This window comes from Lathamus discolor, chromosome 8 (genome assembly GCF_037157495.1).
Source record: "Lathamus discolor isolate bLatDis1 chromosome 8, bLatDis1.hap1, whole genome shotgun sequence".
NCBI lineage: Eukaryota > Metazoa > Chordata > Aves > Psittaciformes > Psittacidae > Lathamus > Lathamus discolor.
Window position 1 is genome coordinate 22415236 of NC_088891.1, and position 26583 is coordinate 22441818.

Consider the following 26583-nt stretch of genomic DNA (forward strand, 5'->3'; position numbering starts at 1 on the left):
CATGGCACTGGTGCAGCTGCCTCTCCAAGGAGGCATCAGAGCAGTGGGAGGATGTGAGAGGATGGGGTGGGAAGGCAGCACCTCTGCAATTCCTCTTGCATGGTAGTATTCGTTTTTTAAAAACCACCACCATAGGCAGATCCCTCCTGGGTCAGCTCTCAGGAGACGCTGAATGTGTGTTTTCTAGGCCTGAGGATTTAACAAGAGCCATCGCCAACACATGTTGCTGAACATCCTCCTTGGTTACTGACAGAGGGTGGAAGTGCTCTCAATCTCATGTGCCATCAGCCTTGCATCCTGCTTCCTTCCAAATGCCACACAGATTTATTGAGAAGCTCTGTCTTTTCTGCATTTTAATAACAATCTCATCATCCCCATCTGCTGGGATTGAGGTCTGCTTTTAGACCTCAAACACTGCCTTGTATTCACTCTGTTCCTAGCAGACACTTTTTCTCCTCCTCATGCATTTTGAGTCTTGGATTTCCTATGCTCTGAAATTTCCAGTTTTAGTTTCCTGGGGCCATGGCTGTCTTCTCCCTAGGAGGAAGCTCCCTTGACATTTGGTTGGACCCAGAAGATCTGGCTGGGTTTCTTGGGGAGGACCGTCCAGTGCGCACACAATGAATCCACACATCTGGGACTCAGTGAGCTCACTTGGCACGTGTTTGGCAGATGCCATGCCAGGCTGGCACAGGAGGCTCAGATCCTCAGCAGCCCCATCCCAGCTCTCCTCCTGCACAGGGGCTAGAAGGAAGGGTGGTCACTGTGGGAAGTTCTCTCTCCAGGCATCCCCTCCTCCCTGTGGCAGGCACCCCAACAGCCACACCCCAACATCTGTTCCCACAGTGGGGCAGGAGTCTGGCTCACGATGTGAAGACAGGCAGGACCACACTGTGACATCTCTCCCCCCCTTCCTGGATACCTCTGCATGGCTTCACCTCCGTGGTAGTCCTGCTTTCCGAGCATCCTGCCTCTGGCCCTGTCCCTTTCTGTACGGCTGACCATGACCTTTGGGGGATTTGGCCTGTGCACAGTGCTGGGATTAGGTCTGGGTGAATGCTGTGCGCTCAGGAAGCGGTGTGGAGGATTCAGGGGCATAGGTCTAGAGCCAGGGCAGTGCACAGTGGCTGCTGGGGGTTAGGAGGACACAGGGAAATAGCCGGTCCTGGGTGGTGGGCACTGGTGGTGGTGGCTAGAGATCGGGTAACAGTCAGAACATTTGTAAGCATGCTGTTTGCCCTACGATGGCCTTGGCCTCTGCTGCCATGCTCTGACCTACTGCTTCCAATGCTACTTTCCTGGTCTGCATGATTATCACCACTGTCCCCTTATCAGCAAACCCAGCCCTGTCTGGGCTGTACCCCAGGTAATGTCCTCTAGCTCCTGTCCTGGCCCTGTGTGTGCTGGGCCTCAGCCCTGCAACGCTTGCCCTGACGGCCCTGCATACCCAGCCGTGGCTCAGCCTTCTTCCCAAGCACCTTCCCCTGGCTTGTCCCTGCTCGATCCGGCCCCGCACTGTTTTCGCGGAGGTCTGTGGTGCCAGCCTGGTGTTTTGGTGACTCTATGCGGATCAATCTGCTCCGCGGGTCCCGCACTGGGCTGCTTTCATGCACGCCCCGTAGGCAGTGGGTTTGCCATCGAGGGACCCCGTACTGCTCCGGCTCGTTAGCAGCGTCCCCGGTGTCCCTCCTCCCGGTGCCACTGCAGGCACCTTTCCTGCGTTCCCAGCGCCGAGCCGTGCTCTGGAGGGGCTGGCGGCGGCGGCAGCACCCACGGCCGGGTCAGGCCTGTGGGCTCCGGTGTCCGCAAGAAAAGGCACTGGGCGGCCCGTGGGGATCCCTCTCTCCCTCGGAGCCGGGGCGGGACGCGGAACCCCTGGGACCAAGCCGAGCGCCAGCGGCCGCCTGGAGAGCGCGGGTGGTCGGCACAGAGCGCCAGGGGAGGCCGGGCCAGGCGCGGCGGTAGGCGGCCCGGGCGGCGGGGGTGCGGGGCGGGCCCCGGGGGAGGCGGGCCGCTCCGTTCCGGGGCAGCGGGGAGGCCGTGCCGGGCCGTGGGGAGCGGGTCCGGGGCAGCGGGGTGGACGCAGGGGGAGGGGGGAGCCCTGCTGGGAGCAGCCGGCGCGGCGGCTCCGGCAGGTGGCACTGGCAGCCTCCCCCAGCCGCCTCCCCCGCTCCCCCCGCGGTCAGGGCTCCGCCGCCGCCGCCTCGCTCAGTCCGGCAGCGCCGATGCTGCTGAGCGGAGCTGCGGCCGGCTCGGAGCGAGGCGGCGGCGCGGGGGCCGGGGCCGGAGGGTCCCCGCAGTGCGTGGGCACCATGGCCCGCTGGCTCCGCGAGCACCTGGGTTTCCGCAGCGCCAAGCCGGCGCCCCCCGCACCGCCCAAGCCCGACTACCGCGCCGGGCCGCCGCCGCAGCCGCCCCCGCCGCCCGGGGGCGACGCCGAGCCGTTGGCCGCCGCCCAGCCCGACATCGTGGCGGCCTATCGGCTGCAAAAGGAGCGCGACTTCGAGGACCCCTACAGCGGGCCGCCTCTGCCCGCCGCCCCCGACGGGCCCCGGTACGTTTCGCCCAAGCACCGGCTCATCAAGGTGGAGGCGGTGGAGAAGGTGCCCGCCAGCCCCCCGCCTCCGCCACTGACATCCGCCGCCCCCAGCTCGCCGCCAGCCGGCCCCGAGCTGCCCGACGAGCCACCGCAGGAGGTGAGTGTCCCGGCACGGGCACCCCGCCACGCTCCCTGGGGTGCCCCAGCCCTATGGCTGGGGGATGCTCTGGTTAACCCCGCCGGATCCTCAGCACCCGCTGCGAGGAGCAGGGCCAGGACCCCTGGGGCAGGTGGAGTCCAAGCGCTGGGAGCCTGCGGCGGAAGGAGCCACGGTCGAGCTCCGCGGGGGCTCCAGCTCCGTGTCCCCTTGGGTCCGGCACCACCGACATGCTGGTCACACGTCAGCGCCCGTGGCGTTGCTGGGCGATCCCGGCTTCTTCTCCGGCTCCCGCGGGAGGCAGATACGGTCCTCAGCAGGAAGTGTCGCTCACTGAGGAGCGGGAGCGCTGGGCCTGCCGGCCACCTTCCCCTTTCCCCTCTTGTTTCCTTGCAGCCGAGTGCTGGACACTCTGTAGAGGTGAAACCTCCAGCTGGGGAAGGCGCCCCTCATCACGGGACTGTCTCCAGCGGCCTCAGATGCTGGGGCCGGTGTCCCTGGGCCTCCTTCCACTCTGTGCCCAGCGGCGCGGGTCTCCCGCTGCCTGCTTACGAAGGCCTGCCCGTGCCCAAGGCCGGCTCCCCCGAGCTGCCGTGCTGCTTTGTCAGGGAGCCTCAGCGCCTCTTTGTCTGCTCCTTCCCAGCCGGCTTCTCGAGGGGAGAAAGCGGAGCCTGGCTCTGCCAGTGCTGAAAAAGACGAGAGAAACGTCCCCAGCGGGAGGCAGGAGCCGGGCAGAAGCTCCCTGTAGGGAGATAGGCTCTGAGCAGCACAAGGACCCAGCTGCGGCCGTCGATGTCGGGCCTCTTGGTGGAGAGGTTGGTGCGGGGACTGCACAGATAAAGGCAGGAGCCCGTTGGCGCTGCCTCCTGCAAGATGGAGCTTGTCGAGTGAACTCGACGGGATTGCAGATCTGGCTGGTGGAGGGAATGGTGGATACAATGATCCCCTCCGTGGTCCTGTATTGCCGGGTAGCGTGATGAAATGAGCTCTGGGCAAACTGCTCAGGAGTATTTTAAGCAGGTAGAAAAAGTTGTCGCTGGTGGATGTTGGAAAGTTGCTAATACTGACCAGTTGCTTTTAGGAGGTTTCTGGAGCGGGCTGGCAGAAACCCCCTTTTGAGCCAGGATCCTGTAAACTGGCCACTGCGGGCAGCAGAGGAGGAAAGCACTGGCAGCTGGGACCGGAGGTGCCATTGTGGTGATGCGTGGTTTGCTGCATGGTTTTTCCCCTGGAACACGTGGTGTGGGATCAGGGGGACCAGGACCAGGTGATGGTCATAGGAAGAATTCAGGCTGTGACAGGCAAAAGGGTGAGCAGGAGCTGCAGGGAGTGGGTACTGCAATGGTACGGCCAGGCTGTGCTGGTGTCTGGGGGCTGGAAAGAAGCTGGGAATTTTAGCGAAAAGCCAAAAGCTGGGATACTTTTGGGGAAATGACGCTAACAGCACTAGGCCAAAGAAGACCTCTTATGTTATCCAAGGTACATGGTGATTAATCTCCTGATCTGCATGTCTCTGTGGAGAGAAGGTTCTAATTCTTCAGGGCTTCAGTATGTGATGGGTACAGGCAGAGCTGTGGAGGCTGGGTGAAGCTGGATATAAGTTGGGAATATTTGATAATGCATGGAACTGTCCATTAGAACAGTTTTCCTGGAGGAGCTGTGTAGTTTCCACAATGAGGAGCATCTCTGATGGGCTTGAGCACCCTTTGCAGCTTCTGTCTGCTGGCCCTGACATTGGGCTCAGCAGTGGGAGGGTTCTCCAGTTGTTGCAGGGTCACGGTGATTATCTCTGGAGGTGGTCCAGGAGGATGGAAGTGCTTGCTGGGGGGTTTCTGATACTTGTGGCCCTTGCTTTTGGAGACAACATCAAGTTATCCTAGAGCAGGGAAGGCAGGATGGCCTGAAGCCTCTGCTGGGCTCTTCAGGCCAAGATGATGGTTGTGGCAGGGGGCTTGGTGCTCCCATTCTTAGGCAGAGGTGATGGGCACTGTTCCCTATGTGTTGTGGGGACTGGGACTCTGAAAAGCCCTCAGGTGTAGGCCTTGAGTTGTGGTGACACTGAAGGTGAAGGGAGAAGTACAATTTTAGGTAGAGGCAAGCCTGCTGGACCAGAGAGGTTTTTTGCTAAAGACTGTCAGTGAAAATCACCCTAATAAGTTGTGCAGCCCTTCCAGGCAGGGAGACTGAAGATGAGCAGAAGTGAAAGGAGCAGCTATCAGTTCCTGGTTGTGTGGTTTGGCCGAGGCTCTGTAGTTTGTGGTATGGGCTCTGCACTGAGTTTGGGGGACTGACCATGTTCCCTGCAAGTGTTCACTGTAGCTGTCCTGCCCTTTCTGGAGAATTGGGGACAGGGCAGGAACATCTTGGCAATGGCACCCTTCCTGCCTGGGCCATGCGATACTTTGCCATCATAGGATGAGTCACATCTTTCTGACTTGTGTGGAATCTGCAACATCTTGTGGGGATGCGTTTAGAATGAGCTCTGCAGTGGCTTCTGCTCCATTAGAAACGCTTGCTGGACATGCTGGGGACCAGCACAGGCCCTTCTACATCTGCTTGGTCTGGGCAGTGCTTTCCCTGTAGCAGTGGACAACAGGCTGGCCCTGTATGGCTCGAGGATACCCTGGAAGGGTGGCGAGGCGGATACCACTGGAGATGTTTTCTCTGCTGTGTTTGGATTGAGTGCAAGGAGCAATGCCAGCAGGATGCAGTGGGGAAAGGTGTGATGAGGGACTTCTGCATTGGAAACACCTGCACCCATGGCATGCAGTGTGCTTGGGGTCTGGGTTGGAGATCTGCCTTGGGACATGGGGACGTCTTGTGCCCACTGTACCGGTCACTGGTGTTTTTGCCGGGTGCGCAGGGTCAGTGCCGCGGGGTGTGGGAACGGCTGGCCAGGAAGCTCCTGGGCGTGTGTCCTTCCTGCAAGAACCTCCCTGAACTGAGTCATCCTGTGCGATGTGGTGCTGTCCTCTCCGCGCTCCTCCTCCTGTGCCATGGGTGCAGCCCTGGGCTCCCCGCCTGCCCCAGTGGGCTGCGGACCGAACCTGTTTTGGAAGGCCAGCGCTATGTTTGCTTTTGGATTTGGCTTCAGCGTCCACTGAAAGCCAAGGTGCAAGATATATGAAACTGGGAGATTTTGCACCTGACAGAGCGAATGAACTGAGTTTATATATAAGTTAGAGCAGCTCCAACATTAAACACAGCAATCTCCTGGGGCACCCCAAACATGCTTTATCTCCAGGGCAAGATGGGGTGAAGAGCTCCAGTTCTGCTGTGGCATCTTGGAGAGCCACTGTCTGAAACATTCTGTGGTGGGCAGCATAAAAACCTGGTGATGATGTGGTCCTTCACCTTAATGTTCTTTTGATTTTCTTTTTTTTTTTTCTTACTGTTGGCATAAATAGTAGAGTGAGGTCAGCCTCAGCAGAGCAGCAGGGATCTGGGTGTGCATTGCCACAGCAGATAAATGCGTGAAAAACTCCTGTGTGCAAAGAGGACGTGTGTCCAAGTGCCAGAAGTGCCTGTCTGCTCTCTGAAGGACTGGTCTACACCAAGAGCTACCCTGGTATTGTGGTTTTGCATGTCAGGCTTTTGCTTTGCACCTAAATAGTTTCAAATCTAATAGAGCTTGTGCTGTGTATGAGCAGGCAATGCATCGGTACCTAAGCATCTGCATGGTGCACTGTGATAAGTTGGGTGGCGAGTGGCTCCCTCTGTGGTACGGGAGGCGAGTGAAGCATGGAAATGCCTGGCCTTTAAAAAAAGTAGGGGGTGTCTGGGGCTCCCCACTGAGCTGCTCTCCCAGCAGTCATGGTGCCTGCACTGGGGCAGCTCTCTGTGCACCGTGGCTGCCACAGAGAGCTTTGCGTGGTTTGTGAAGTCCAGTGCTCAGATTAGGAAATGTCAGAGGTGTAATTTCCTGGCAACTTTAGTTTGGCCCCACATGCAAGGGCATTAGGATGCGATCGGTAATTACGTGATCCCTGCTATTTGCCTCCTAAGAGCCCTCACCCATTCCCAGCACTAGCTGCAGCCTCCAGCCTCAGAGCCTGGGATTCTGTTCTCACTTGCTCGATTATGCATCCTGAGGATGCAGTGCTCCTGCAGACAGTCAGGAGTTGCCTTCCCGCCTTTTCTATGGCTCTTCAGAGTAATATTTGACCATTTAAAAACTGATTTTGTTTACATTCTTAACAGCCTGCAGTGGGGAGACTTTGCTCCTACGAAGAGTCATCCTTGAGATAGCGGAGGAGTTTGCCAGTGTGGCAAAACCCAACCAAACCTGGGGGGCTCAGAGACTAGTACCCTTGTTCTGAGCCATTTGCTTTGGGTCTGAGCTAAGCCCAGCAAATATTGTCTTGGCTGTGTAGAGCCAAGTGCTCAGCCAATTGCTGAGTGCCTCTGTATCCCCTGGCAAGTGAAATACCCAATTTTAGGGGTCTCAGCAGAGATGTGTTAGAATTCTCCACCATACTTTGCTTTCTAGACCTGGAGGCATCTGAGTGGGGACCACTCTGAGCTTGCTGGAGCTTGTGTCCCCCTTCCTAGGAAGCAAGACCGAAGCACTGAGGAAAGGGCTTTCCTCTGGTTGGGGAGGAAGTCCGTTGTGTGCAGAGGAGTCTTTCACCTTCTGAGCTGCTTCGCTGGTGCCCTGTCTTGTCCAAAGCTGCTCCCTATTTATGGGGAGGGAGAGGGAGGGTCCAGGATTGGTGCCAGGTCAGGTCTATGTCTCTAGCAAAATGCATGTAGGAAATGTTCGTGGCAGGTTTGAATGTGGGCAGGTTGGGCTTGGGATGGGAGGAATGAGCAGGCAATCATTTTCTGAGTCCTGGAGGGTCAGCAAACTGTGTTTTAAAGCTCCACATCATGGTTGGAACCACAAGAGTTCTTTGCAGAGGGTATGCGTCGGTGCTGCCTCACAGGTGCTCGCATGTTAAGCCCATGTGTCTGTGTGTGTTGGGATGCCTGCCCACATGCTCCTGCCTCCCTTGGCACCAGTGCGTATGTGAATAAGCATGCAGGGGACTGTGCTCTGTGGATGTCATTGGGGTGGAGCAAAAGCCTTTTTGCAGCTTTCCAAGGCGTGGGTGCCCACTGGACCTCCAGGCTGTTTGGAACAGCAGGCACTGATCTGCCCTTTGGATCTTGCAGGCAGCGAATGCGAAGTACCCGTCTTGCAGACAGGAGAGGAAAAGGGTGTTGAGAAAGAGGGGCTTCCTGCAGTGAATTTGCTGTTGCTGTTGCTCATCTCTCCGCTCTATGAGCGTTATGTTCCAGTGACCAAGCATTTGTAAAAGTCACCAGTGACTTAGATTTCCCTTGGGGGGTTTCTCCCCAGTGGTGGCAGGCAAAGGGCTGCAGCTCCCCTGGGCTCAGCATTGTCACTTGGTGGCCCCAGTGCCTGGCAGAGCCTGAGCAATGCCACATCTCCCGCAGATGATGGAGCAGGTTTCCTGTCTCCTGCTGCAAAGCCAGGGGCTGGCTGCTCCTGCAGCCCTGTCCTGGGCCCTTCCTGCAGAGCCAGTGGGAGGTTTTGCTCTTTTCCTCTCATCTGGGGAAGGTTGGTACCCCAAGCAGCATCTGTCCCCTTGTGAGGGGTGAGAGCATCCCATGCTTGAACCCCCCATGTACTCGCCCTGGCTGGCAGGCTTTGCTCTGGGGATGATGCTCTGCTGCTCACTTGTGCTCCAGCATGGAGGAGCTGGCCTTGGAGATCTATCCCAGCTCCCCACTGCGTTGGCCAGCCCAGAGCGGGAACACTTATGGACATAGTGGTGAGCTGGAGTGGGGGGAACCATGTTCCACAGCTCAGAGGGATGTGAAGGCTCAGGGCTGTGTGGAGGTGTTTACAGCTCCAGTTCCTGTTCCCTTTTTCTGCTGGCTTTTGCTTCTTGAGGCCATTGTAGACCATTTTGCACAGGAAGGAGGAAGAAGTGTTTTGTTTTAAGCCGCTTGTGGGAGCTGGATAGGAATGTGTGAGTGGCTCTGGTCTCCAAGGCTGGCCAGGAGTAAGGGCAGCATGGTGGTGAGGACAGACCCTGGCATCAGGTAGGGCTGAGCAGCTGCCACACTGTGCTTGGGCCATTTGGTTCTTTCTGTGGGAGCTCTGCATAGCTGGTGTTGTGGTGGCAAAACCTATCTTGCCAGATGGTCCAGTCTGGGGATTGCAGCCTGGTGGGGGAGCAGACCAAGTAAAGGTGCTTGGGTGCACTAGGACCCTGCTGGAAATGTTGTCTGGCCCTATTCTGGGACCAGGCTTTGGGGCTGGAGGTGGGATGTAGAGCTTCAGGCTTTCCAGGGGCTGCAGCGTTGTGCGATGGAGTGCTCCAGGCTGGGAAGCTGTTGAGATGCCAGAGCAGTTGTGTGGCTCTGTTGCTGGAGAGGATCAAGCTCTGGGACATGCCTCATATCCTACTTCAGGATCGCCTCCTTTTTGTTAGCAAGAGCAAACTTCAGGCATTTTGCGCCATTCCTTTGATGTGGCACTTGGGAGGCTCCCGGTCCTACTTCCTGGTGACTCTTGAAGGAGCCCTGTCTTATGCTACTTGGGACATGTATGGGGATGCTGTGGGGGCCTTAGAGGGAGCAGAGAAGATGCCATAGGCTGTTCTTAGGTCTTTTGTTAAGAAGTATCTTCAAATGAGCCTGCAGGAGCCCTGGAAGATAACCAGTGAGGTCCCTGTTGTGTCAGTGCCAGCTGACACCCCTGTCCTGGGATCTGAGCCCCTTCTCTGCCTTGGGCAAGGAAATGTGGCTGCACACAGGGAGAGTATCTGTACACCATGGTGGGGGTGGTACTGCCAGCAGGCCCATGCCACTGCGGGGACCTGGCTGGGGCATCTGCATGGCGCTGGCAGTGCTGAGCTGATGGTAAGGGAGGAGGCCGAGCTGCCTTCTGCTCTGCTTGGCTCCATTCCAGTTTTCAGGACAAAGGCTGGAGCATTTCCACAGCTGAGTGCCAGTGCCTGGAAAGCCACCGGCTGCCAGCACCTGCTGTGTTGGGTGACATGGTGCTGCTGCTCTGGCTGCTGCTAGCAGAGCTCATGGTGACGTTTCAAGGGGCTTCAGCTGGTCCCTAATCCTCCCCAGAAAACGCAGGGAGGACCCTAACCCTTCTCCAACCTTCCCTTTTTCAGCTGGCTGTCCTGGAGGACTATGCAGATCCCTTTGATGCGGCGCAGGTGACAGGTAGCCAGGCAGGGCTGGAGAAGGTGACAGAAAATGATGGATACATGGAGCCCTATGAAGCCCAGAAGATGATGGCTGGTAAGGTGGAAGGCTCTGTGCAAAGGCCACTCTTTGCACCCCTGGTCGCTTCCATGTCAATTTGCTCGCCGCTCTACTCTCTTCCTTGCAGCCTGTGACAGCACTGCGATCCCCAGACAAAGCAAACCTGGACAGTTGCTGTGGTGTGGTGCGTGGCCACATTGCAGGCAGATTTTCCCAGCTTTAGCCATGTGTGATGGGCTTGCCATAGCCAGTGGCCACTGACAAGGGTTATCCAGCAATGAGAGTACTTCAGTATTTATCCCTTCAATTTTGCCTCCCAGGACCACGGTGCCTGCCTGCCAGGCTGAGCCAGGAGAGACCTGACATTCGATGCATCAGGCATAAAACTAAGATGGATGTGGAGCTATTTAATTCAGTTTGGACTGGGCCAGACCATGCCATTGTGTGCCGTGGCCATGTCCACAGCTTGTTTATGGTGGGTGAGGGGTTAGCATGTGCTCCTGAAGGCATCCCTTCTACTGCTGCAGGGTCACTGTACTGCTTGCATGCTCCAGGCTCTGGCTTTGCTTCGCAACTCCATGATTTTCCTGGAGTGAGTGGTTTCTGGAAAGCTCATATGGCTTTTTGGACCAGACCATTGCATTTCTTGGAAAAATCAGCCAGTGGTGAAGCGAATGCTTGTGGGAGACTTTTGTTTGAGGGAAGAGCATTTTATTAAACTAACCACGCTGGGTGTTCAGGGAAGAAACCTGGCCTCATTGCTCACAGGGAATCGGGCTGTGGCGTGCTCTGTCCCCATGGACCCTGCTTTGTGGGGCTGCCCAACAGTGGGGATGTTGTACTGTGGGAGAAAAGGCATCTTGCTGCTGTGGACTGCTCAGGACCCAGCTGCCCAGCAGCTCCCCCATTTCTTGCAGGCATGTGCTGGAGGTTTGGGCAGTCTCCTCCATCGCTGATGCTCCCTACCCCACATTGCCCTCGGGTGAAACTGAGCCCTTTCATTCATGGTCTCTGGGGACCATGCCTGGTGTGTGTTGGGCAAAAAGCTCATGGTCTTTTCACTCCTCTCTTGTTAGAGATCCGTCAGAAAGGCTTACGGGAGACTCCTGCACGGCCTCTGCACCTCTATGACACTCCCTATGAGCCTATGCTTGGAGGGCTGGACATGGATGGTGACCGCCCAGCTTGCCCCAGGCCCAGGGAGTCCCGGCTGCCCGAGGATGATGAGCGGCCACCAGAGGAGTATGACCAGCCCTGGGAGTGGAAGAAGGAGCGGATCTCCAAAGCCTTTGCAGGTGAGATGGGAGATGAGAGATGGGAGTAGCTGTAAAGCAGTCGATGCTGCATTGCATTTTGCAGGGGGAGAAGTTGGCTCCTTGATGTTCCTCTGTCTTTTGGGGATTCAGTTGTGTTGCCTTTTGTATTTCTGTGGTTCAGGGAGCAGTCATGAACCTGGAAAGGCTGTTTCTTTTCAGCTGGGAGCCAGGCTGGGTGGAGTGGTGGATGGAGCTGCCTTGGCAGACTGTCCAGTGCCCATCTCTTGTTTCCCCTTCCCCCTTCTGGCTGATCACAGCCTCTGGTGCAAGTTAACCCCACCTGGCCTTTGAATTGCAGAGGAGTGGTCTGACCCTGGGCTCAAGCAAATCCTTCCTTCACTGGGGCAGGAGGATCCTCTGGGAGCCTTTGGCCAGGTGATTGTCCAGGCCCCTGACCTATTTATCTCTGCTGCAGGATCGATGGTGTTTGTGTTTGTTAATGAGGAAATCCATGCTGGGCATTAGTGCTGGCTCCTCTGCCAGTGCTGGCTAATTGCCACACTCTTATCTAGGATGCATTTTAATTGCGGCATTGTATGTTTAAATTGCAGCTGGCATGCAGAAGGTGCTCGAGCCAGCAGCAGTCAGTGTTGCACAGAGATGCTGGCAGAGAGAGATGTGGAGTCTTGGGACTGTTTCACCTCTTGGTTTTGGGCTCTGTGAGCTGTTTGCTGTCTCTACACCATGGCATCTACTCATGCTGTGGGATTGCACTTTTACCATTGCACTCGGCGGGTACAGGGTCGGTGACCGTGGCACGCTGTGCTGAGGATTCAGCTTATTGGGCTCCGTCATGAAACACAGTGCGCTGCTGCGTTAGGTTTGTGCTGAGGTGTTTGTGCTCCAGATCTGGGCAGATGAGCTCCCTTGCTTGATGTCCCTGTGTGTAGGTGGAATCCTCACAGGTCTGGCTTGCACATGGATGCATGTGGGCACTCCTCAGGGTGCTTCAGGCTTGCTCTGAGTCCTGAGGGAGTCAGGCTGCCATGCCGTGGGCCACATTAGGACCTGCTGCCTGTTTTCTTCTGGAGCCAGAGCAAGTCCTGCTGTGGCTTGCAGTACATTTCTCCTCTCTTGCTGTGCCAGAATCTCTCTGCTGGCCCTCTTCGCCTTTGGGGGGCCTGCAAGACCGCTGTTGATGGGCAGCTAGTACCAACACAAGGAAGCAACCCACTGGTGCCTGGCCAGGGGTATGTGGACCCCATGGGGTGGTTGTGAAGCACCTGGGGCAGGACAGATGCATGGGCAGGACAGATGGCAATGGAATGCTTGGTCAAGGTCCACTGGATAGACGTGTATGTGGGATGGCAGTGATTGCAGGTTCCCCCCTGCCCCAGAGAAGTTTGGCTAGGAAATCTGATGGAGGAGCTTCGGAAGTGTGCCCCATGTTGGGCCTGTTCCTGCTCAGTGCTGTGGATGAGAAGGGGTGGCCAAGCTGGCATAGGGCTTCCAGGAATTTAGTCCATAGGTGTCATGCTTTAAGCTCAGCCAGTAACCCAGAACCATGCAGCCGCTCGCTCACTGCCTCCCTTCTTCCCCCCCAGCTCCCAGAGGGATTGAGAAGAGAATCAAGAGAATGTAAATACCATGTGTTGAGATAAGAACAGTCCAATAACTTAGGTATAACACAAAACCACTACTATTAATAAGGGGGAGAATATAAACAAGGGGGAGAATATAAAACTAAAAGGGGAAAAGAAAACAATAAACACAAATGATGCCCAATGCAGTTGCTCACCACCCGCGGACTGATACCCAGCCTGACCCAAGCACTGATCCAGGCCTTCCAGATAACTCCCCCCAGTTTCTATACTGAGCATGACGTGCTGTGGTATGGAATACCCCTTTGGCTAGTTTGGGCCAGATGTCCTGTCTCTGCTTCCTCCTGGCTTCCCGTGCCCCTCCTCACTGGCAGAGCATGAGGCTGAAAAGTCTTTGATCGGGCTAAACATCGCTTAGCAACAACTAAAAACGTCAGTGTGTTATCAGCGTTGTTCTCAGACTAAAGTCAAAACCACAGCACTGCACCAGCTACTAAGAAGGAGAAAAATGACTGCTACAGCTGAACCCAGGACAACAGGTCTTTCCCCCAACAACTGCACTCCTTCTCCATGGGCCTGGTGTTGGTGATGGTTTTTTTCTAAACTCTTTCCTTTCTCTCTTCTCCTGCTAATCCCCCTCTCCCCCCATCCAGTTGAAATCAAGGTCATTAAAGACCTGCCATGGCCACCGCCAGTGGGACAGCTCGACAGCAGTGAAAGCCCCGCGGACAGTGAGGCTGGTGCCTCTGTACCTCCGCAGCATGGCCAGCCCGGCTACGAAGACACCAATGGTGGGTCTTGGGTGACAGTGGGTTATCCAGGGGGACTGTCTGGTGCTCGCCATGATCGGGATGCTGCAACTCTTTAATCTTGCCCAGACCTGGCAGAGCTCTGCTGCCTGTGCTACTGCCAGACACCCACCTTCCTTCTCCGCCTTCCCCCAGCTCCTTCTGTCCTGTTCAGTTGCCCTGTGCTGGATGCCAGACATTTGTCCTCGCCTCTTCTGTGTCTTTTCTAGCTCCATGATGCCTCTTTGCATGCAGTGGTCAGGCTGTACCAGGGCATTATTTGGTGGCAGAGTTACTACCTTCTATTCTCTTCTCCTTGACTCCAAATTCCCAGTGTTTGATGGCTGCTTTTACAGTCTTTTTGACAACTGCTCTGCGCATTTAGCTGATGTTTTCTTGTGACTCTTAATATCCGCATCCCTTAAAGGTGTGGTAGCAGCTAATTCAGATCCAGCCGCTGAAGCTGAGGTTGTTTTTTCCCCTTGAGCCTCACTTTGTCATTTACTTCTGCTCAGTGACAGAAGGTCCTTCTAAATTCTTCACTCTCATTTTTTCTGTCCTGAACAGCTGTATCTCCCAGGTAAGCTCCGTCATCTCAGGTTTGCCTTGTTGTGAAGCCTTTTTTGTGTGTGCCAGTAGCAGAGCCGCCTGTATATATCCTCCCTTGTACTCTGCTGGCAGCCTGGCTTATGAAAGCCAAATATTGCTGTTTCTCTTTTAACCTACTATTAAAATTTTACGGACGTTGCTCTTACGCTGTGGTGAATGTGGATTAGGGTTTTGCCAAGAGCATTAGGTGGGGGCTTTGTTGAAAACCACCCAGACTTTTGGGGTTGGGCTGCTGCTCTTGTGGTGGGCCTGTGATACACAACTCTTTCTCTGCACCCCAGCATGCCATGTCTGCCTGTGTTTCACTAACACTGCTCCTGGTAGACACAGTCACATGCCAGCTGCAGATGGCTGATTTCCTTATCTGCAGTTACCCAGGTTTCTGCATTGCTTCTGCAGAAAAACCAGCATGGCTTTTGGTGTCTCCCAGGTGGGTTTGAGCATGAGGTTGCACATGACAGCTGATTCTGGTGCTGATCATAGTGAGATTTCAAGAGTGATGCGGCTGCTCTGCTGTGGGGCTATGAGCCAAACCTGCAGTGATGCTACAAACTGACATCAGTCCCAAAAGAGAGAGGTCTTGGCAGAGGGAAACTTCCTGATCTTCCTGCAGTGAATACAAGTGTCAAGAAAAAATAATTTCTTTGCTTTTCAGCCTCTTCTCTTGCCCCATCATTTATTATCCCTGCAGTCACTCTGACACACATCCTGCTCCTGATGAACACATTAGTTTGACATTTTACCTGGTTTTAGCAACAGAGTATTTCCCTTTTCCCCCTCCCCGACTTGCTTTGTTGTGTTATGTTTATCTTGTCGGAGTTTTGCCTCATTTTCTACTTTCCCTGTCTGGGGGTGACTTGAACTTCTTGAGGGATGTCATCTTACTCCTAGGGGCTTGTTTTTAATATCCTGTTCATGCACATGCCTCTGCCTCTCTCTGACAGGTGCAATGCATTTTTTCTGAGTCATTAACATGATGACTCTGTGCCACCAGCACACTTTACTGGTTTGATTTTCTGGCTTTTTAATGATTGTCCCAATTTTTAGGGTGATGAGTTTAAATTGAAGCCTGGATGTTACGTACAAGGCAAAGCCTGGCCAGTGAAAAGCCAGACCACTGCAGAGGCAGGGCTTGTCAAGCCCTAATGCCGGGCACCTCTTTCTCAAGCTCTTTCTCTGGGGATTTTAAGCCATGCTAAGTTGCAGAGTCTTTTGGCTGGGTTTGCTTTCAGCTGCCTTCTTTTCTCCTTGTTGCTGGGAAGCTGATGACCTGCTCACCTGCACAGGGCCCAAACAAGGTTTCCCTCAAACAGCCACTGTAGAGGATGCCCTGCTAAAAAGAACATCCCTCCCAGGGTAATATTTTGCCTCTGCCCTGCAGCAGTGTGGCCTCATCATCCTATGCTTTTGCTTCCCCCTTGAGCAGCCAGGGAGCATCAGGAGGGGGAAGTTGCCAGCCTGGAACATCCCACTTTTCCTGGGAGCTGTGGTGCCTGAGCTCAGCTACCTCCAAGGAGACTGTGCCTCCATGCACCAGCCACTGGCAACCTTGCATCAAGGCAGCTCTGCCTGATCAATAAGTCATTTGTGTGAGGGGGCTTGTGCTGTAGGGGAGCAATAATGAACTCTCTGGAGGAGGGAGAAACAATATTGTTAATGTTGAAATCATCCCACACGGAAATAACAGTCAATGGGAGGCTGGGTCCCTGGGGCACATCTCAGTTAATCCCGTGCTGCTCACCAGGCCATTTCACATTGTTGAGGCAGGAGGGCCTGTGGTCAGGCCAGTGCTGGGCAGGCAGCTGCACTGGAAAGGCACCTTGCAGTCAAAATGTCCCCTTCATTCTTTGGGGGAATTATTTTTTTTCACCTCAGGAGATTTACTTGTGCCAGCAGAAATGTGTCCATCGTTTCAAACGGACTGACCTCTCCAGCTTCATCTACCCACTCCTCACATTTTTTTGTTTGTTTTTCCCCAAGCCTGGAGATCCTGTCCTTACTGCTTCTCACGTCAATCTACCGCAACGGGTGAATCTCTGATTGCATTTCAAAGAATCATTGAATGGTTTGGGTTGAAGGCACCTTAAAACTCATCCAGCCCCACCCCCCTGCTACAGGCAGGGATACTTTCCACTAGAGCAGGTTGCTCCAAGCCCCTGTGTCCAACCTGGCCTTGAACACTGCCAGAGATGGGGCAGCCACAGCTTCTCTGGGCACCCTGTGCCAGCACCTCAGCACCCTCACAGGGAAGAGCTTCTGCCTAAGAGCTCACCTCAATCTCCCGTCTGGCAGGTTAAAGCCATTCCCCTTGGCCTGTGACTACAGGCCCTTGTCACAAGCCTCTCCAGCTTTCCTGCAGCCCCTTTAGGCACTGGAGCTGCTCTAAGGTCGCCCCTTAAGGAGCCTTCTCTTCTGCAGGCTGACCCAGCCCAGCTCTCTCAGCTCTCCAGAGCAGAGCTGCTCCAGCCTTTGCAGCATCTCCGTGGCCTTCATTTCGAAAAAAGGGAAAAAGCTTTTGAGACTTGCCTGGAAAATCAATTTCCAGGGGCTCAGGTGCTGTGAGAACTTCAGTCCTGACATGGCGGGGACTCAGCCTTGTCTATCTTGGGGCACTGCAGTGAACAGTAGTCCAATAGCTGCACTGCCCTGCCCTCCCTTGTTTAGGACAAGGGGACAGGGCAGCACAGTGCGTCCCAGCATGATGTGACATGGCTCTGGCTCTTTCTGCTGACTCTGTCCACATGGGGAAAGCTGTGAGCCCAGCCTGTCTGCCGATCCCCACTGCTGGTGTGACGTGTCTGTCTTGTAGGTCCATCGGAGGGGCTGGGGTATGGTCACACTTCACCCTGCAGGGAGGAGAAGGCCAGGGCTGCCCTGAGGCATGGCTCCAGCAGTCTAAAAAACACGAAGACGCTCATCGCCGAGCCTGGCCCCTTTGCTGGGGAGAGGATTGACCCTGCCCTGCCCCTGGAGAGCCAGTGGTGAGTCCTGCCTGCTGTGGGCAGCTGCTCCAGGATCCTTGTGGCTGCACTATGCTGAGCCCCGGGGCAGACCTGTTTCTTCCTTTTTCCCTGGCCTCACCCTTCTGCCTGCTTGTCCGTGCTGCCCATCCTGCAGTTGTGGTGTCCCCATGTGCTCCCTGAACCCCCCTGAGCTGCCTGGTGGGATCCCTGCCCCTTGTCCCCCATCCCCAGTGGTGCCACCCACACCTCTCCTCCTAAACAGTGGCTGCTGTCCCTGGGAAGGTTCCAGCAGTGCTGAATTGCTGCTGCCCCAGGGCACGGTCCTTCCTGGGGTGTCTGTTCTGCCTGGCACATCTGGTTCCTCTCCAACCTTCAGCTGGTACCATGGGGCCATCAGCCGGACGGATGCAGAGACTCTGCTGAGGCTGTGCAAGGAAGCCAGCTACTTGGTGCGCAACAGCGAGACCAGCAAGAATGACTTCTCCCTCTCCTTGAAGTGAGTGAGCCCGGATGAGGCTGGGGAGTGGTGGACCCACAGTAGAGGTGACTTGGTAACGTAGGTGATCCTTCATGGGGGGGTGCCCCATGCAAACATATGCCTGTGCTGATGGGGTGACTGAGATGACCACAGCATGGTCAGAAATGGCTGGAATGCAAAGTCTGCACTTCTCTGTGGTGTGTCACAGGCTTCTGGTTTGGTGCCTGGCAAAAGTATGTCTTGGGAAGGCTTGAGGTTCTCTTTCCTTGGCAGTGCTAGTAATCCCTCAAACAGATAAAATGATGTGCCTCACTGCTCACTTGAATGTGTCTGGTTACAGCTTCCAGCTCTGGCTTGTTACCCATTTTTTTTTGTTTTTTTTTTTTGTAGCTTATTTTCATGAGAAAAGAAAGTTTGTGTTCATGAAGATGCAGGTACCCATTCCTGCCTCCCCAGCCCACGTAATCATTGAAGCTGTTGTTCAGCAGCACTGTAGAGAGGGAATTACCCTGCTCTGGTTTCCCGGCAGGAAAACCTCACCCTTCACATTTTATACATACGTATATATAGAGAGAGAGAGAGCTTGGTTTCTGCTTGGGTTTTTTTTTTTTTTTGGATCTTTGCATCCTCCCCAAGTTTTCCAGGTTCCCTGAGCACCAAAACTGCATGAACATCACCACATGTGTCCTGCTGAGGAAGGGGGGAGCTGCCCATAGCTCTTCAGCTCTTTTGTGACTCTTGGGGTGTGAAATGAAGGCTGATACCTGTCCTGAAGATGATGATGGATTATCAGATGCCTTCTTGCCCTTCTGCTGGATGACTATTTTAGCTCTTTTCCTGGCAGATGTGAAAAAAGTATTTATTGAGCACTTCAGTCATCTCTGCCCAACAACAAGCCACATACTCCTATGCTTTTCTCAATATACTTTAAGTTTCCTCAGTGCTTGCTGTACCTGCATTGCTCCCTGGTGGTTTCAGCCTCCTGTTTATTTCCCAGTGACACAACTGTGAATTAGATTGCTCTGTCTCTCTGTCTTTTCTTCCCCTTTTATTTCTGCCTTCAGCACCAAGCCAGGGCCAAAATTGAGCTGGGAAATAGTCTTTCTTCCTTCTGCAGTTCTAGTTTTTGGATCAAACAACGACTCCCTCCTTTTCTTTTTTTTTTTTTTTTTTTTTTTTTGGTCAGAATTTGTACTGATGTTTTAATTTTCTCAATATTTGTTCCTTGCTATAGCTTGCGAGCAATTTTGAAGCAACTTTGAAGCAACAGCTTCTGCTGGCTGGCTCATATTCAAGGCTGCAAGAGGTCCTCTTGGCCGTCACCTTGTGGGTGGCATAGGCCATCATGTGTGGTGGCATTTGGTTGTTGATGTGGCTTCCTCCCTCACCAGCATGGGTGTCCCTTTTCATCCCCTCTCTACAAGCCAGTCACACATTTCTTTGGGTTTTGTTCCTTACTTCTTACTAACCATCCTTAGCCTTATGACAAAAAGGGCCAAATCCTGTTCTCAGACGGCATGCATGTCTAGGACATGGCCTTGCAGTGGCGTCCCTCCTCCCCAGAGGAGACTGCAGCGCATCCAGGAGCTGCTTGGGCATTACCTGTCCATCAGCTGTGATTGCAGTGAGCCCACAGCCCCAGAAACATGATTTTTACTCCACTATTTTTCTCTATAGAGCCTGTTCAAGGAAAATGCCCTGGGATGCTTTTCATATATCTGTAAGCTGGCTTTTATTTTTTTTGTTTGTTTGTTTGTTGAGGAAGGAGGCGCAGCATAGGATATGGTCTGAAAGAGAGCTCCCATGCTGACCTAAAGCCCTTTTGTGCTGCTTTAAAGGAAAATAACGCACGAGAGAGAGCAGTAGGAATGCTGTACCCATAGTGTGTCAGGTTGCTGGAAGGATTTAGCCCTGCCGTGATACCCCTGGCTGGTCCAGGCTGGGCAGCCCCACATTGCCTGTTGTGGACAGGGTTGTAATGTGAATACCTTAAGCACTTGAAAAATTATTCCCTCCTGGATCGCACCTCCGTGAGAGTGGCTGAGGCCATGCTGCAAAGGTTTGGGTCCTTCCTCATGTCTGTAAGGTGCTCAGCAGGAACAGCGGCTGCCTCTTATCTTTGTCCCACCCCTGCTACTGGCTCCAAGCCTGTCAGGTTTGTAGCACGCTCCCTCAGCCATGTCTCCAGGGGTCTGATCTAGGTCACATCCCTGAGCTTGTGACAAAGACTGCTGGACGAAATACAACCAGCATCACCTCTCTGTGGATCCGTGTGGCAGTGCTCCGGCTCCAGACCAGCACTGACAGCACCAGGCTCCTGCACCCCTCTCACCTGCCAGCACAGGCAAGGGCTGTGTCTCCCTGCAGACGGTGCAGTGCTGAGTGAGGGCAGCATCCATGGGCAGCTCCACGTGTTAGTGCTGCGACCATATGTGTGTGTGCAGGTGTACCTTCACAGGTGCCATGCATGGGGCAGCCCCACAACTCTTCCCTGCACCCTGCCACTGGGATGCAGGATGTGGCCAGCTATCGCTTTTCCTTGGCTCCTGGCAGGGGGCTGCAGCTCTGCCATCCCTTGGGGCTGGCTCCTTGCCTCTCAGCTCTAAATGGATTGCAGACCCATTTTGCTAATGGAGCCAGGCTGTCCATTATGGGTACTGACTCCAGCCGGGGGGAAGGGACTGGCCTGCACAGCGTTGGAGGCTGCTCAGCATTGCTGATGAGGTCCTGTCTGCTTTTAAATCATCGATATTTTGCCTTAATGTGCATTCCAGACACTGCAGACAGGCTGTGGCGCTCCTCAGAGACACAAATTAATAGCAACAGGGCCATTAGCCTGTCACTTGGAATCAGTGCTCATGGCAGGATCTGACTGCACAAACTCTCATGGCTCAGTGCCCATGCTGTGCCAGGAAATGGCCTCACTACACTGAGTGGGTTCTATGGAGTCCTCAGTGTTGGCATTGAGGGGGATGGGGGACCAACAGGCTGTGGGCCAAAGGAGAGAATCCTGTTTTGCCATGGTGAGGCTGGAGAGCTGAAGTCTTCCCTTGTGAGCCTTGACAGTTGCAAAAGGGGCTTTGCCACATGCGAGGGGCAAAAGCTGCTGCCCTATGTCACCATGCAGTGAGAGTCCCAGCTGCTCCTGCCTCCACATGCCTGCCCCAGCCTCAGCACTGTTCTTGTCCCTGGATCAACCCCTCACACCCCTCTGCATGGCCATGCTCCCTTGGGGGCACACAGCTGTGATCTCTCCCTCATGTTGTGGGCTTTTTGTGGGGTTGGGCAAGAGCAGGATGGTATGGGCAGGGCCTGGTTGGGTTGCCTATTTCAGGGTGGGGGAGATGTCAGGAGTTGATGGGAGGCTGGAGCCAGCTACACCCCTAACCCTGCCTTCATGTCTCCTTGCAGGAGCAGCCAGGGCTTCATGCACATGAAACTGTCCCGGACCCAAGAAAACAAGTATGTGCTGGGTCAGCACAGCCCACCCTTCGACAGCGTGCCAGAGATCATTCATCACTATGCGAGCCGCAAGCTGCCCATCAAAGGGGCTGAGCACATGTCCTTGCTCTACCCGGTGGCTATCCGTACCCTATAGTACTCACCATCCACGAACCAGGCTCCAGGCTGGGTGCATCTGAAACTGGTCTGTCTGCAGGGCCGAGCACAGTCACGCTGACCACTGGCTCTGGACTGTCAGCTCACAAGCAGTTCGCTGGGCACAGCCAGCGCTGTTGGGGATTGCTGCAGCTGGACCCTTCGTCCTGCTCCCTTGGGGGGCTCTTGCACGCTGGTTTGCCGGCTGGGATGGCGCCGGGGGGAACCCATGCCTGAGGAGCTGAGAGGGGCTTGCTGGCTGCCCACTGCCCTTGCATACCTTCAGGCGGAGCTCAGGACATTAGGACTGGAGCTGGGGCCTTGGAGAGGCAAGGGAGGGGGGTTATGTGTTGGAAAAGGGAGAGAAATCAGCCGGTAGCAGGCATGAGGTGCCACCATGAGGGTGCCTGGCTCTACCCATGGGAGACAAAATGTCTGTGCCAGCAGGCAAGAAGGCTGGCAGGGACAAGCCTGCCAGGAACAGCGAGACATGGCAGGCTGGGCAGGCTGTCCCTTCCCCCCCCCACACTGTGCTCAGCACTCTCTGCCATCCTTTGCCAAATGTACATAGTAACCGCTTTTGGCTAGGTGTGCAGCACCGCTGCCTAATAAAGCGGTGCATGCTCACCTCCTGCTTCATGCATCCCACCACCCTAAGTGGGAGGTCGGTGTGCCAAAACAGTGAGAAGTGGGATTTTATTATATGAAAGCTTGAAGTGAATTGCTTTTTCCTTCACTCTTGCACACACAGGTCTTGAAACCCGTGTGCCTGAGCGGTCCAGCCAGCTTACTCATCTGTAACATGGGGAACATGGGAAGTTGGTGGTCATGTCCTTGCTATGTCTTTGGGACACTTTGTGGGCAGCAAAGTGTACTTGCCTGTTATTCCCTGTAGAAGGGGGTGCTTTTTGGGATCTTTTCGCCTCCTTGTTTTCCTTCACCCTTTGTAAGCCTTAGGCAAAATCCCTTAATTCACAGATCTCCCGTTCTCCTCCTCTGGGTATTTACTGGCCTCAGTCTTGTTCTTTGTCTTCCTGATACCTTGTCTTTGGGCTAGCTTGCTCCTTTTCTTCATTTGGCTGAAGCTATGTGTGATGCTCTGTAGCATTTAATGCATACCTTGCCTTTTAACCTTGTTCCTGGTCTTGCTTGCTGCTGTACCTAGACACGTTTCCTCCATCCATGCTTCAGGCTAAGCTCAGTCTCACTGTTGCTCCCCTGCAGTGTGTTCCCTTTCTTCTCCAGTCCCTTAGTGGTCCTGCTGTGCTCAGCAGAGAGAATGACAACAGCAAATTTGCTGCTGGACCAGCAAAACCTTTTGCATCAGTGGAGCAAAGTGCTTGGGGCATTGGTGATGATGCATCAGCAGTGGTTTGATGAAGGCTTTGTGAAAAAGCATCATCCTCCACACCGCCTGTTCCCAGAAAAAGCTGGTCCTGCTGAGGGGGGTGGAGGTGGTCAATGGGGCCATGGGGACCTTGCATGGGTCCCTGTTCTACTTACTGTGCAGGGCTCCAGGGTTTTCCAGCTCAATCTGTAGCCAGGAATCGCTGCCCTGACTGCCCAGCACAGCTTTGAGCTGCTGTGGGGACCATTGGGCACAGCCAGCGTGGTCTGTGAGCGCACACCGCGGTTTGGAGCATGCAGAAACTGGTGATTTGTTCCAGGTTACCTCAGCCTCTACCGCTCCTTAAAAGGCAGCAGTTTGAGCTCATCAGGCGCCCGGTGTCTCCTTACAGTCCTGCTTGGCTGCCTCTCCGTCCCAGGAAGGCATCTTGTCCGGCAGGGATGGAGGCAGCACTGGAGGGGTTTTGTCCTGGCAGTGCCACACCAGAGCCTGCAGAAAGGGCCAGAGATGCAGAAATCTTCAGAGATGCTCTTGGATGCCCTTGCTGCATTTAAAGGTTTCAAGGGCTCTTAGCAGCTCTGCCGTGCCCTGATGACTCCAGCACAGATCTCATCTTGGGGGATACTCTGCCTTCTCCGTGGCTGCAGCTGGGAAAGCAGAGGCTTCTTGGGTCCATGCAGTTGGGGAACGTAGGCACATGAGAACCTCCCCATATTCTGTTTCTTTCTCTGGAGAAACTGTGGTAGTGAGCAAACTGCCTAGCAGCCAGTGCTGATTGTATCAGTGCGCTCACGGCTTTACAGTGAAATCCTGTCTAAGCACTCTAGCTCCATCTCGGGGACATCCAGGCAGAGCACTAAGAGGCATGAGACCTGCGTGCGTTTCATCAGCTCTCCATAAACAGCCATTGCTCTAGAGCTGGGCTTTATGTCCAAGTGATTCAGCTAAGCAGCTCTCAATCCTCACTGTGGCAATTACATCCCTTCTCACCCCTTTCTTCTCCAGGCTAAAGAAGCCCAACTCCTCAAGCATCTCCTTGTACAACACACTGTACAGCCCTGACTATCCTAGTGGCCCTCTGCAGGACTCTCTTATTGTATTTGGGGTCCAGAACTGGACACAGTATCCACATGTGACCTCACAAGTGTCAAATAAAGGGAAATAACAACTTCCTTTTGACCTGGTTGCACTCATGTAACTTGGGCTGGAAGGGACCTTAGGAAGTCTCTAGTCTACCCTCCTGCTCCAAGCAGTGTTAGTGTTGACCAGTGTCAAGAGGGGTATTTTTTGAGAAGCAGAACTGCCCTAAGCCTAACTAGGGTTTTTCCCCTCTTCATAGCATTACCAAGGGAGACGGGACAGCAGGGATAGAGGGCTGCAAATTCACTGCAACCTGAGAGCAATGCCTCCAGCCCAGTGGCGCCTCCAGCTCCATGAGGGCTCTCATGTGATGGGGGAGGTCCAATAAGAGCGATGTAGGAGCAAGGTACAGGATGCAGAGCCATAGTAAAGAGCCAGCCCTGACACTGGGTCAGGGGATGGACCTTATGGGGCAGATTCGAGCAGGTCATGTGTTCTGTTTGGATCCAGGAGGTGTCATTTTGAGTTTTCCACATAAAGTATATGACTCTGGGTCTGGCTGGTTCATCTTCTGTTTGCAATGGGAACTAATCAGGAGCTCCCCAGAAAATTTGAATCGAATCTCTCCTGCAAGGGTATTTTAGTGCTACGTTTGCCATCCCGTAACTGGGGTGATGTTTAGGAATGGGGTGTTTGGGGGCAGCCATGTGACAGGGCTAGAGAGGTGATGGGTGGGATCCCCATTCACGATGTTAATCCCCAGGACAGACAGGGTCCAGAGCAACCTGATGCGGCTTAGATGTTAATCCTGCTGGGAACATAAAAAGAACCAGAGACCTTGTCTGTAGCAATTCCCAATCCACTTGTCCTAGAAATCCCCCATGTACCCCCAGCTGCCTCTGTTCTCTGTCCCTCCTCCCTGCAAGCAGAAGAGCTCAGCCATTCATCGGTTATCTCTAATCCCTTGCTAAGCCTTCCACAATCAAGAACTGTTTCAGTATTCTGCAGGTCCTGGTGATGAAGGAAGGAAGTTTGTTTCGTAATTGGATTAGCACTGCTGGGAGCATGCTCTCGTATGGCAGTGAAAGCTGGGCTGGCATGGCCCCTTAGCCCTGTGCTGCTTTGCCTGGTTGTGGGCCAGCTTGGGGCTCCGCTTACTCCTGCACAGAACTTCACTGGCCAAAAGATGTCATCTTGCCAGAAGGCAACCAAGAGGGGTGAAAGGCTGATTCAGGGCAGAATTTGAGTTTACCCTTCTTGGAAGCTGGGATGTGCTTGCTGAAACTGTCCCTCATGTCTTTCACCTTCTGGAAATGAAGCATTTTGCTTAGCATCATCAGCCTCATCACCCACCCTAGCACAAGCCATCAAGGCTTCTGAACACCACGAAGGCTGGAGAGCATCACCAGTAACTGATCTGTGTGAGACTGGGTAAAATCCTCAGATTACTGCCTCTCTGCCCTGGAAGTTCCCTTGAGCCCATGCCTAGTGATTAGTTTAAAACCCCAGCCCTAGCAGTGATGCCTAAGTTGCTTATAGGTCACTGAAAACAGAGTGACCTCTATTCTGTCTCCAACCACAGCAATCTGCAGAAGGATTAAATAACCCAACAGTTCAGCTGCTGAAGTTTATAGCAGAGAAATTTGTTCCTGATCCCTGCAGGCTACCAGGAAAATGTGAAGTGCAGCACATACAGAGCACATACATGCATGTGGCACACACACAGACCAACTGAAGGCCTCCTTTTAGATCTTGTAAAGAACAGTATGTTTGACAGAAGGGGCAAGTTTCAGTCCTTAACTCAGTGACCACCCCAGCTCAGTCCCTTTCGTATGCTTCCCCAGCATTGTCTTAAGCCGGTTACTTGGTCGTGTTACCCTGTTTGAAAATTGTCCCAAAACATCCATGCCTCCACCAAATTTTCAGTCTACACTTGCGAGCAGTTCTCTCCTTTTCCTTGCACAATTTTGCAGGCACGTCTCCGGAACAGCATGCTTGGGCAGATCTTCTGGGTGAGATCTTCCCAGTGCCTTTGTAATAATGTGTCTGTTTCCCTCCTGAAAATGCATCTCAGGCATGACAACTCCACACTCCCAGCCCTGCACTGCTTGCTATTAACATTAGTGGGGTCATCCCAAGACTAGGGTGGAGGAACCATGCTAGGGAGAGCTGAGAGACACCCTTTTTAACACAACCCATCATATACTTGATTAGGTGGTTCCTCCTCTGCTACATCCATATGTCTGACTTCCAGCATTGGAGACTGTTTGTATTGGGTTAGGTACAAATAAAACTTTTTCCTTAAATCTAACCAGCCTAAATACACTGCATCACCTTGTCATAATTATGAAAGTAAAATCATTATGTTACACTGAGACAAGGCATCTGTGATAAATTCTGTTTCCAGTTCCCCTCGTATGTGGAAGCTGGGTCTCCTTCAAAACACCCTTTTAAAGGTATGAATGTCTAGATATGTTTTAGTATCTCTTTTCACTTTCTTGGATGTGGGAGGCACATTTGCTGCATTTGTTTGCTATTTGAGCCATATCCATGTTATCCTAAATCTTGTCCTTTCACAGAGAGGTGACCTTGGTCCTTTTCTCTCCAATCTCCTGCAGCACCTCCTGGTTGAGCCTCATCTCATGCATTCAAAGTATGTCCTTAACTGGTGGCTGTGCCTCAGGCATTCTCTGTCCTTCGCATCTGACTCAGCTTGATGACCTGCACAGATACATGTCTTTCTCTTAATTTCCAGGATAAATGTATGCATGCTGAATTGTTCTCCATTAAATGGCAGTGCACTGCAAGTCCTTATCTTTGCCTGTGTGGGATCAATGGGCTCCCTGCATGTGTCCTCTCTGACTGCTCCTGTACGGGATAGACTTGCTGCACATGTACACTGCACTGTGATTTACTGCCCCTATGCAGCATTAC

The 26583-nt window shown here is 53.9% G+C and overlaps 1 protein-coding gene across 10 annotated transcripts; it reads left to right on the top strand.

The window, feature by feature from the left end:
- Nucleotides 1–2023: 2023 nt before the first annotated feature.
- Nucleotides 2024–23741, top strand: SHF (Src homology 2 domain containing F). Of its 10 annotated transcripts, none has more exons than XM_065688034.1 (8): nt 2160–2554; nt 2651–2696; nt 9836–9965; nt 11006–11224; nt 13440–13577; nt 16993–17164; nt 17523–17642; nt 21036–23741. In XM_065688034.1, exons 1-8 carry the CDS (start codon nt 2226–2228, stop codon nt 21220–21222), a joined length of 1341 nt encoding a protein of 446 aa, XP_065544106.1. In that variant the 5' UTR covers nt 2160–2225; the 3' UTR covers nt 21223–23741. The 10 variants fall into 10 exon arrangements, with proteins under 10 accessions (XP_065544112.1, XP_065544106.1, XP_065544104.1 ...); XM_065688031.1 differs by lacking the exons at nt 2160–2554; nt 2651–2696 and adding exons at nt 3368–3511; nt 19302–19344; XM_065688040.1 differs by lacking the exon at nt 2651–2696 and having other exon boundaries at nt 2024–2554.
- The last annotated feature ends 2842 nt before the right edge of the window (nt 23742–26583 follow it).

Bases quoted from the DNA above. Each gene is read 5' to 3' on its own strand.
- SHF (XM_065688032.1), top strand. From the start codon at position 2,226: ATGCTGCTGAGCGGAGCTGCGGCCGGCTCGGAGCGAGGCGGCGGCGCG. The intron at 2,697-9,835 runs GTGAGTGTCCCG...TCCCTTTTTCAG, and splicing joins CCGACGAGCCACCGCAGGAG to CTGGCTGTCCTGGAGGACTA. The intron at 11,225-13,439 runs GTGAGATGGGAG...CCCCCCATCCAG, and splicing joins GATCTCCAAAGCCTTTGCAG to TTGAAATCAAGGTCATTAAA.